General features: G+C 35.8%; 1 protein-coding gene across 5 annotated transcripts in view; it reads left to right on the top strand.

Moving 5' to 3' along the window:
* PALLD (palladin, cytoskeletal associated protein) overlaps positions 1–12,206 on the top strand; it is a 192,933-nt gene that overhangs the window by 64,445 nt on the left and 116,282 nt on the right. For all 5 annotated transcript variants that reach the window (XM_042014995.1, XM_042014998.1, XM_042014997.1 and 2 more), the window contains 6 exons: positions 620–798; positions 3,107–3,173; positions 3,741–3,846; positions 4,808–4,882; positions 7,467–7,608; positions 9,174–9,197. In XM_042014995.1, the coding sequence (XP_041870929.1) occupies positions 620–798; positions 3,107–3,173; positions 3,741–3,846; positions 4,808–4,882; positions 7,467–7,608; positions 9,174–9,197 (593 nt within the window). The remainder of the gene's footprint in view (positions 1–619; positions 799–3,106; positions 3,174–3,740; positions 3,847–4,807; positions 4,883–7,466; positions 7,609–9,173; positions 9,198–12,206) is intronic.

Here is a 12,206-nt window from a genome sequence, read left to right on the forward strand (position 1 = left end):
CCTCTCTGCCCATCTCTCCAATCTGCCAAGGTGCCTCTGAAGGGCTGCAGAGCCCTCTGGGCTATCGGCCACTCCTCCCAGCTTTGTGTCATCACTGAACTTGCTGAGGAGGCACTTTCTCATCCAATCAAGTCATTGATGAATAATACTAGGCCAAGTTGGGGGACACTGCTAGTGACAGGCCTCCAACTAGACCCTGAGCCATTGATTACAAATTCAGATATTCTGTGTGCAGGATCAGTGGGATTTAGGTAGATGGGAGTAATAAATTATATTGAAATGGATTAGACTGTGATCAAAACAAGCCAATACACAGATTACACAGGAAAAATTCATTTACCAAAACCTGGACAGGAGGTAGTTTTAAGATGTAGGTGTGTTGTGTACAATTTTCTTAGTATTCAGAAATGTTTTCACATTAGTATTCACAAAGTTTAGTCTAGCAAGTCATTTCTTTGTGAGTGCCATTAAACACTTCAAAGGACCATGTGCTGATTTCAGTTGCAATTTAGATTTTTGCAGCAGAGTGTAATGTCTTCTTGTGTGCGATGAGCCTGAACCAATCCTTTATATTCTTTTTTTTTTTTTTTTTGTATTTCTAAATGTGTGTGGGCTGCAGATGGTTCTGTGAAGGAAAAGAACTTCAGAATTCCCCTGACATTCAGATCCATTCTGAAAGTGGAGGACTTCATTCACTAATTATAGTAGAAGCCTTTGAAGACGACACTGGACGCTATACTTGTCTGGCTTCAAATTCTTTTGGTTCAGATAGCACATCAGCTGAAATATTCATTGAAGGTAAGAGATAAAATAATAACATGCTTGATGTATATAAGAAAAGATAACTAAGCTGAAGTTCACTTTTGGTTCTTTATTTTAAGATTACATTCAATATGGTGGTATTTTTACGGTATTCCTCTGCTTTCCTTTAACACAACACATTTTGAACATCACATCATATTAATTCAGGTATTTCAAGGAATGTATCAGGAATCACTGAGTAGATTGCTATTTATTTAGGGTAGGAAAGAAATAAAGAATGAAACAGAAGGAACCAACAAAGCCTTTGGCTTATCATTAGCTTTTAAGCAGTACCTCTGTAATTCACTAGTTAAATTTGACTAGTTATAGCAGAAATGATTTTCATGATAGCAGTAATCCCCATCTCAGTTTTGAACTGCCTCCCTGTGCAAATAAATGTCGCTGCCCCAAGTGAGTCTTCTTTAGTCATGTGTAAATGTACTATAATCCTTGTATCTTTGGTATACTGATTTTAAGTCAGATTGAAGTCAGTCATACTGGTTTTGTCCAGAAACAACTGCTAGTTATTGTCAAATATTTCCTGACTGTAAAATTAGTCATAATTCAAGTATTATTTTCTCTGAGAAAAGTTAATGATGACCATGAGTAAAATTATTAAGTTATTTTGTAGCAGAGAACTGTATTTCAGGCAAGATTATCTTAATTGAATACTGATTTTTGTTTTAATTCATACGTCTTTCAAAAATTTGGGTAATATGTATTCTTTTACCAGTTTTGTAACTCATTAAAACTAATTCAGATGGTCAATTGAAAGCATAAAATAAATTAACATAAGAAATAGTAATAAGAAATCTGAATAATGGCAAAAAAATTATTAAATAGCTTTTGTTTAACAAAACAATAAACTTCTCACTGAAAATTAGCTAAATCATGAATATGAATGGGATTTCTTTCATTATTTTTTTTATTCTCAGAACTTTTTAATGCCCCATTGGGATATAATAGCAAAATCCCCAAGACTTTTCTGCATCTTACAGATTCTAGTAAAAGTTTTCTTCACAGAAGTAATCATGATTTCTGAAATACTCAAGTGTAGTACAAATATATAATGCTGTGTGAAGTTATAAGGACAGAAGCAACAGTAAAAGAAGAAACAGCTAGGTAGAGAGATACTGTGAATAAAACAATTAATTTTTTGACATCTGCCAGTCTTGCTATATGGAACCTGTCTTGAAGTTTTATAACGTGTTACTTTGAAAGAGAGAGATTTGTACAAGTCATTAGGCTCCTCCCCTGTCATTTTTAAGGAAAACAGATTGACACACAAGCATTGCTTTGTACATTAATAGACTTGATGACACTGATGCATCATATTTTCTTTTGTGCAGCAGGCCCAGCCATGCAAGACCTGGTTGTTCTGTGTTCTTAAGAAATCCTTTCATGTAGACCCACTTTGATGACTGGACATTTACTTCTCTCTTCTCATCTGTTCTGTGCTACTTATTGCTTTGATTTTTTTATTGCATTAACTTTGTAAATCAGTAGGGTACTTGAGTATTTCAGTCCCAGCATTGTTTCATTGGAATCCATCTATGCTATACTATGCATACTGATTATGAAGTGCTTATGGTTTGTATTAAAACATACAGCCACCCATATATACGCACAAATTCTTTCATGAATAATGTGTACTGCATAAATGTCTAGAATGAATGTGTGAAGTATCTGTTTTAGGAAAAACTAGGACAAAGGAAATAAATGGTTTCATAGTTTTTTCTTTAAGTAAGCTCAGGGTATTGCCAAACACATACATTATATCAAGACTTCCACTGGCAAGAAATAGCAGTACATAAATGTTATGTGTAGGTTAATGTAAATAGTCGGAAATGTGGAGATCATGGGCAGCAAGTTTAGTCTGAAAATATCTTGGTATACTGAGTTGCTCTTATTTAAGTTTGAAGATTTGTTATCTGTGTATAAGCTATGTATTTGCTTAAGCTTCAAATTTAAAATTTAAGTAAATAAAATTACACATTTCCAGTAGAGCAGTAGTAGTCAGCATTTTTTTTTTCTGTCTTTGCTATATTTGTTTCAATATGAAGGGAGACAGCTAGGAGCCCAGGGAAAGCAGTGTGCAATTAAATTGGCATGGTTATGATTTCTGTAACTGTCTAAAGTACATAGTTACAATCTTTATCAGATAAAAAAACTGCCATAGTTTCTTACAGAGAGTTCTCAATTCTTGAAGTAAAATGCAAAAGTATCATAGTTTTTTCTTTGGAATTTAAACATTAAATAAATCAGTAAAAAGATATGAGACTATTGAAAAAACTTTCTTTTCCAGGTGCCAGTTCTACAGATTCAGAGAGTGAAAGTTTAATTTTCAAATTAAAATCTGGAGCTATGCCACAGTAAGTGTGTAAAGCAGTACCAATATTGTGTAAATGTTCTTAAAAAGGGATACTGGAAAATCTTCAGTAGTTTTACAATCCGAATAAGCATCTGGGGTACATTTGTGTATGTCTTGACTTTTCTACTTCTCTCATGTAATATGAATGTGCAGTATTATAACTGCAGATTGTATTAATGTGCTTGCTCTGTCAGAGAAGGCTGGCCTCCCCTGACAACAATTTTGTCAATACCAACTTTTCATATTCAGAAGTAAGTTCAAGTTAACCAAGTTTTCATTTGTAATTACCCAATCCAGTGCCTCCAGAGAAATATGTAGAGGACTACAATTAAAGAAACAAAACACATTTTAGTTTCATCTTTTATTTTATGAGGAAGTGTAAATTAACCAAAGGTTGTGTTCTACTCAAGCTTCATCCATCATGTTGATCTTCATCATTCATGTTCATCTTTTCAGTTGATGATGACATATTTAAATATGTAGAAAGTACAGGGTGGCTTATGTATTAAAAACGTACACATTTTTATTTCAGATCCTATAAAGTGCTTGCTGGGTTTTTATTTTTCAGGGCCCAAAAGAAAACCACTTCTGTTTCCTTGACAATAGGATCTTCTACGCCAAAATCTGGAGTGACCACAGCTGTAATTCAACCTATCTCTGTGCCCAGTCAGCAGGTATTTTTAGACACCAATTTTTAAATAAGTAAAAGTGTTTCAAATTTTCTTCCAAAATTTACAACTCCTGAAAAACTCTGTCATTTTGAGGAATTACATTGTTAAACTATAAACTTACATTACTATATTAACAATTATGATTTTAAAAAATTAAGTGTATATCCACTGAATGGGACATAAAAGTAAATATACATATGGATTCTTACACAATGTGTATCCACACAACATGTGAGCAGCAGGCAAATCTGGTGATGGTGAAAATTACAGAGTTTATCACTTACTAGTGACTTGTTCCAGTCCCAAAAGAATGTGCTACAAATGAATGCCTGCTATATTTTTTAGTAAAAGTTGTAAATGTTGTTATTAAATTTAATATTTGTTGTCATTTCTTTGGGCCTTTTAGAGAAAAATAAATTTTACTACCTAGACATTAAATATAGAAAATCGTTGTTCATTCATTTGTACACGTCTTTAATGCCACTGTGGCTGACTTAGAATTTACATATAAATCATAAAATACAAACAAAATAAAAATCTCTGTCAGCCTGTACATGGTAAATTCTTTTTCCTTCCTTAGGCTATCCTTGATAAGCTTTTAGGTACCTGGATTTATTTATCACTGCATCAGTGAAGGGATGTAGTAGCAGGAGAAGCAAAAATGCTTCAGTGCAAAGGATTTACTTCAATCATATTAACAGGAGTCAAATTCTCAAAATACTTGTAGGCAAAGACAATTGGATACAAAATTCTCATTGGAAGTATAGAAGCCTTCAAAGCTTGCGTTTTGATTTCAGAAATATAACAGACGTGAAATAGTGATGTCTCCCAAGAAGTGTGGTAGAAAGAGAACACCATCATAAGACTGCACATGTGAGGATTTGTGTTTTTGCATATACATGGAGGCCATATCCTTGAAACTAGTATTTTTTCCATTTTATAGCATTGTTGCATTGCTTTGCAGGTTCAAAGCCCTACTTCATACCTGCACCATCTGGATGGACCCAAGCCTATCTATTCTGCACCTATTTTTACAAAGGTAAGTTTTATCCGTCATGATTTTTATATCACGCTTTTGTAGTCCAAAAGAAAATATCAAAATTATGTATCCTAATGCAGGAAGGTTTGATCATGTTCAAACTTTTCAGTGCCAATGACTTCCGAAGAAAATACTTTTCCACTGCAACAATGAAGTTCTTAGGCATTCTACTACGGATTTACGTGAATATTCTGTATGAATTTGTCTTACGCCCATGACTGTTCTCCATTGATAAATGTTTGTAAAATATAGCAAGGTAAACACCAATTATGTATCATAGTCTTGACAAAGCCTCCTTCACAGTAGTTTATCTACTGACAAGAGCAAATAACACAGGCTTTTTAACTCTGATTTAGAAAAAAAAATTGTAAAAATCATAGAATTGCTTAGATTGGAAAAGATCTTTAAGATCACTAAGCCCAGCCATTAACCCAGCACTGCCAAGCCCACTACTAAGTAATGTTGATAAGCGCCACATCTACACGTCGTTTAAATACCTCCAGGGATGGTGACTCAACCACTTCCCTGGGCAGCCAGTGCTTGGCAACCTTTTCTGTGAAAACAATTTTCCCAATATCCTATCTAAATCTCCCCCGTCACACCCTGAGGCCATTTCCTCTTGTCCTACTGCGTGTTACTTGTGAGAAGACCCCATCCCCACTTCATTACAAATTCCTTTCAGGTAGCTGTAGAGAGCGATAACATCCCCCCAAGCCTCAGTTTCTCATGACTAAACAACCCCAGTTCTCTCAGCTGCTCCTCATAGGATTTGTGCTCTAAACCCTTCACTGGCTTTGTTGCTCTTCTTTGGACATGCTCCAGCATCTCAATGTTTTTCCTGAGCTGGCCAAAACTGAACATGGGATTCGAGGTGCAGCCTCATCAGTGCTGAGTACAAGAGCCAGTCCTTTCTGTAGTCCTGCTGATCATACTATTTCTGATACAGGGACTTTTTAGAAGAGGAATTTCTATTCAGTATTTCATAGGTAATTACTTAAGTTAATATTTATCTTCACGTTCATCCCAAATCAAACTTGAGAACTGGGAATGAGGTAGCAGCCAAAAGGAATGATGCCATGCTTCCCTAATCTATAAAATACAACTTCCATTGGAAATATTATTTCATTGTGCCTCAAACAATGATTTCTATAGTAGTAATTATTACCTAATCACGATTTGAAATGAAGTATTTCTGGTTATTACTTCAGGAAAACATTTGATTAAAAATTAATGTGGAACAGCAAATAGTTTTGCCTGGAGATAAGAGCAAGAGTAAGCAAGGGTAAGCCCTGCCCTCTACAGCTGTCCAGCTTCGCTCTGTCATATTCCTGTCTCAATGTCAAGAAAGGTCTGATTCTGTCCCTCGTAATCCTGCACCCATACTGCATGTGTCACAGGAAGGTGAATAGTGGAGGTGCAAGAGATTAGGGAATGTGGTTGCTGAAAGGTTGCGAGGCAGGCAATTTCCAAATACGAGTGGCAAACAGGAGAAATCTATCGCCCATCCAGAAACTACCAAAGCAATCAAAACTCCACTGTTTCTTCTTAATGGTCATATCTCTTGTCCCTGAAATCCATTATTAACTGGCTTAAGCTAGCTGGGACATACCAAACCAAAGAAACTAATTACAGAAGAAACAAACCAGATATGAACAACAAAATACATCATAACAAAACTCTTAATCCAGATTCCTGACATAAATTTCTCTCCATACAAAGTTCAGGGAACAGCTCAAAGACTTTTAGGTTTCCATGTAACAAAATTCTTACATATTTGATTAACTAGAGATCTATGAATAAAAACTAGGAATAACTCTGAGCTTAGATCTAACTTCAAGTGCTTTGCTGCATTAAGGTCTAAAACTTTGTCAATAAATTGCAAAGGAAATTAGACACCCACTGCAGAGTAAAAAAGACTCTTTGATTTATAATCTTAAGATACATAACAAAGGTAAAAATAGTGGCTATAACCTGTCAATTGTGTTACTTAAAATCCTATGTTTCTCTCTCGATGCAGCTCTTCCTTAAAGATCTAGATGTTTCCTAAATTTTTCACATATGTATAAGCATTTATTACAGCCAGAGTACTGTGTCAGAAGCTATCCATACACTAGTTAATATAGCCTAATCATATTGATGTCATCTAATTTTGCTTGGTTTGTTATATATGGCTCAGATTAAAAGCAGCTCCACTTTCTAGAGCTGGACCCAAAAGCAGCTCAGCTACTGTCTCAGGATTAAGTCAATTGATGTGTAGTTAGTTCCATAATTTTCTTTTCATTTTGTGGAAGAAGAATAAAAACAGAAAGCTCAAACTGTAGCGATCTGCTTGTGTTAATTTGAGGAACTAAATACTTCTACACTTTTCCCTTCTTTGGTCTTATTAAGAATGTATTTGTAAGTAACCTATTCAATAATTTTTAACTATATAGATGTATTAAATTCAATCAGAATGAAAGAAAATGCCTATTGCAAAAATGGAATGACACAATAAAATAAAGTTTAATTACAAAGGGAAGAAAAGACTATTTTTAAGAATGCAAAATGCTCTTGGTTTATTTGAATTGTGATGTTTATATTTCAGGAGCTACAAAACGCCACAGCATCTGAAGGACAAGTCGTGGTATTGGAATGCAGGGTCAGAGGACCCCCTCCCATTCATGTTAAGTGGTTTCGACAGGGCATTGAAATTCAAGATTCTCCAGACTTCAGAATTCTCCAAAAGAGTAAGGCAATGTCAGGGTTTAACTTCAGCTGGCAACTGAGCGCCACATAGATCCTCATTCACTCTCCCCCGGTGTGCTGGGGAAGTGAATTGGAGAAGTAAGAAAACTCATGGGGTATAATAGGGAAAGCAAAAGTCTCAGAAGCAAAGCAAAACAAGGAATCTTTTCACCCTTTCCCATGGGCAGGCAGGTGTGTAGCCATACTGAGGAAAAAAGAGGTTCCATCACGTGTAAGTTACTTGGGAAGACAAACGTCCTAACTCTGAATGTCATCCCTTCCTCCTCCTTCGCCCAGATGTACATGCTGAGCATGATGTCATATGGTATGGAATATCACTTTGATCAGTGCAGGTTGTTTTTCCTGGCTGTGTTCCCTCCCAATTCCTTGTGCATCCCCAGCCTCCTCACTATCAAGAAGATAGAAGTAGCAGAAAAGGCCTTTATAAAAAAAGTCTCTGTATTGCCAACACTGTTTTAAGCACGGATCTTAAACACAGCCCCGTACCAGCTACTGTGAAGAAAATTAACTCTATCACAGTTAAAACCAGGACATTTTCCATCCCCTTATTCCACACCATTTATGTCATGCTCAGGTTTCACACTAGCCAATAGATCCTCATGAACCACCACCCCACTTCTCATCCTTTGAGGTAATACACAGATATCATTCCCTTAGTCTGTGCATCATCCCTGTAAAATTTCACAAATCATACTTTGAATTCTTTTAGTCCATGGCTTTGGGCTCCATCTGTTATGACGATATTCAGGACAGGAGAAGAGGTGGTGTGTTGCATGGACTTATGGGGCACCAAAGCCAGCCCAGGCCAGGTCACCACTGCCCTTGCACTGCTTCTTGTGGGGGCTTCTCCTCAATTGTTTCATGGTGTTCCTGGTATAGTAATTCCTATAACATGCAACTCAAATCACAGGTTACAACAATTTAAAGGTATTACCATTGCAATCTTCACCCTTGGTCCCACTGGCCCAGAACAGTGGGTCTAACATTGCAATTAACTCCTCCCCTTGTTCCTAGCCTGGCTAGCCACAAGAGGTTCTGGCTGGAGTCACCTCAGTCAATTCCAGATGTAGTGGACTCCACTCCAAATGAAAGCCATCTTGGCCTGCACTCTGCTGCCAAAGGGATTGAGAAAAACACATTAGTGACACCAGTTGTGGCATCCCACTTGGCTGCCTTTGACTCCAGTTCATATTGAAGTTCTAGCACATCTGGCACAGCTGCACTCAGCCAAAACCAGCTCAGACAATAATCTGAAGTGGCTACTTTTAATACAGGATGGAAAAAGATCATTAAATTAGTCTGTCAGGATTCAGTTTTGGACAGAGTCCTTTCCTCTTCCCATTTCACTGCTAATGGCTAGAAGTAATAACTGAACTGCTGCTACTGACAAACAGTTTAAATCTTCTTGATTTTGTAATGTCTGCACAGGTTCTCTGCTTATTTACAGTATTTCAGTATAATATGTTCATTCAGTACACTGATATTTATTAATGTAATCTCTAATATAATTTTTTCTTGTTTGTTTCCCTTATGATGTGGTATGCAGAGCCCCGATCTGCAACTGAACCTGGTAAGAATCATACGAAAAAATAATCTCTTGATTTCGCTAGCTCTTTGAGTTTGTACTGAAGCCATAAATAGAAAAGTGTTTCTGCTGAACATTGGTAAATTGAAACCCCCTTAAAGACAATGCTACTTTATCACACCTCCCATACTGTACTCTGTACTTTACATCACTTCCTTTATTAGTTAAACAGTAAATTCCATTTAGACCAGCAAGGAGAGTCTCACAGCTTTGACGCAAACTTCATTCTCAGAAAGTAAATGGTTAGCATGCTACTGAGGGAAAAAGGACAAGTCCCACAAAATTCCATTACCCAAATGGTGCTCATAAGAATTACGTAACACCCAACCACTAAATGCTAGTTTTACCAATCCAGCTTGGCAGATGTGATGTGTCTTAAATGCAAGTAAAACCTGATCCCCAAAAAAAAAAAAAAAAAAAAAACCACTGAATTTTTCTAACCTATTCACAACGTAAAAGTCCTAGATTTCATCAAGTAAAAAGTGTTCTTCCAGCTACAGGTTTTCTCTGACTGCTTCATTTTCACATTATGTATCGTTATATACTGGGGTAGATTCTTGAATAGTAAGTGGATGCTAAAAGACTGAGAATGTTCTTTAATGTTTCTAAGTCAAACATGTAGAAGAGCAGACAGTGATACAGTCTGAACCTTGATTTAAGAGGGTGACCAGTTGTACTTGAATATTCTTGAATTTGGAGAGAGTTTTAATTATGACATTGAAAAAACCAGAAAAGTTTTCTATCTAGGGATTGAGTATTTCCAAAGAGTGTCTCTGAAGGATGTTAGCAATAGGGGGATGTTTTAACTCTGAGGGGTTGAATTGGCAGGCAGAACATACCTGGCAGCTGAGAGATATTTGTAAAGTGGCACTGTGGCCATGAGGATACAGACAAGGAAAAATGCAGCTTTCCTTTGATTTTCATGGAAATGAGAGGAAGGAAAGAAAGAAAAATCTTCTTTTCTTAGTCAGCTATTCACTAATTTTCTTGCTACTTGACAAAATTGTTATATACCTATTTTACCTCATGTCCATTATACATACACATTGCGCACACACATGTGCATGCTCTATCCTAACAGTTAGTACTGTTGATCATGCTGTGCAACATCATCAGCTCTAGTATTAGCTGATGCCCTGAATATGTGCGACTGAATGATTTGATTTGTGGAGGCTTGAAATGTGAGTCATGTGAAGGAAAGAAGAGTATCAGAAAACCAAATTAACCAAATTAATGAGGAATTAAAACATATCCAACTGCTAACAATGAGCTATTAGTACTTTATAATCATAACACAAACTTTAAGGTTTAAATATTGTAAGTTAGGGTACAAAATAGTTTGAAGAGAGTTTTAATATCATTTCAAGCCTTTGGATATGAAAATAAATAAAGGACAAAAGGTTTGTATTGAAATATGTTTAATTCTGTATCTTTCTTAGAACATTCTCCTGTAATATATATTACAGAATAAGTCTCCCAGTTTAGGTGTTTTTTTGATATCTTAAAAAGAAAAAAATAATCTGATCAATAGGTTGACTTTTTTTCCCCTTCTCAGAGGAACATTTCTCCTGTCAAAGTAGCAAAATCTTTCCTAGATTTGATCTACCAACATTATCAGAATCGTACCTTGTATATCCAGCTCATTCTTACTGTGAGCTTCTTCTCTACAAAATCCCTTGAACTGTGTTCACTTCTTCTTTTAACATGATAGATAGTATCTGAAAGGAGTGAAATTTTACACAAAAGTTTCTAAGTATAAATTTACCAGCTGATCTTAGAGATTTTCTTTTTAATATCCAATTTAAGACTTCTGTCAAAACTCATAGTCATGAATGTTCGTTTAGTTTTGGTAATTGTTTTTTTTACCCTTTCATGCTCTTTAGTAAACCTAATGTGTATAATCCTAGATGAACTAAATATTTTAGAGTAGGAATGCAACATTATCTAGTAGAAGGGAGAAGGACTTTTTTGCTAGAAAGAAAAGGTTTCCCTTTGTGTGAATAGTTGAGTACAAAGAAAAACATGTATTATGCTTCTTGATAGAAGATTTTTTTTCACCAACTAATTTTCATATTGTTAGTTACAAGGTTTGTATAGCCTCTCTGACAGTTATTGCTGTGGAAGAAGTAAGAGTGTTGATATTAGTTCACAAAACTATCAGCTTGCTTTCATAACTGCTACCTGAAATAGGAAATAGAAGGTGAGATTCTGAGTCCAAAGAGTTCATCGCTTTGCCAGCCCTCTCACAGACCTGCACTATCATGTTGGAAGTGCTGAATATTCTCCTTCCCATTTCTGGTTAGCTTGCAGACCCTGAGAGAAGATACCTGAAGTCTTCTAAAGGGTACTAAGGAATGGATTCTTACATGAAAAGTGCATTTCTTAAGTGCATTTCTTCTCAAGTGCAGAAAAGTTATTTAATGTCGATGTATCTCATACCATTCTCAAGGGAGTTGGCAAGACAAGAATAGGAAGACATCTCAAAACAGTTTTGGTATCTGTATTGTTGCAGTTTTAGAGACATAGCAGTAGTGGATGCCTGACTGCAGTGTGTCTGGTTTGTTGTTGGATTATATCTTTTTTCATGCTTGTAATTATGTTGCAATATATATTTATGAACACCTTCCTGTACTTTCACTCTGTGAAAGAATTTCAGTTTGGTATTTTGTTCTCCCTGGATTCATTGAGCTAAGTACTATACTATTCCTTAAGATTCATGCACTTATCTTTTCCGACTAAGCCCTATTAAATAATGTAGTGTCTTAAATAGTGCAGTGTCTTACTCACTACAAAAATTAATGACAGTACACTTACTGGTCTATTTGTGTAGGAATTGACACTGTGCATGCAAAGGGAATGTAAATAAAGTTTGGGCAAAATGTAAATATTTCCTTTTGGCATAAATAATGAGAAATGTTTGGTGTATTAGTAGTACCACTGGTAATAAGTAACAGTGAGTTTTAAGATGTCATGAAGAATCTTAAAAGTTCTGCA

The sequence above is a fragment of the Corvus kubaryi genome, unplaced genomic scaffold (genome assembly GCF_017639235.1).
Source record: "Corvus kubaryi isolate FWS band 111438036 unplaced genomic scaffold, C.kubaryi_AGA036_p1.0 split3-131, whole genome shotgun sequence".
Taxonomy (NCBI): domain Eukaryota; kingdom Metazoa; phylum Chordata; class Aves; order Passeriformes; family Corvidae; genus Corvus; species Corvus kubaryi.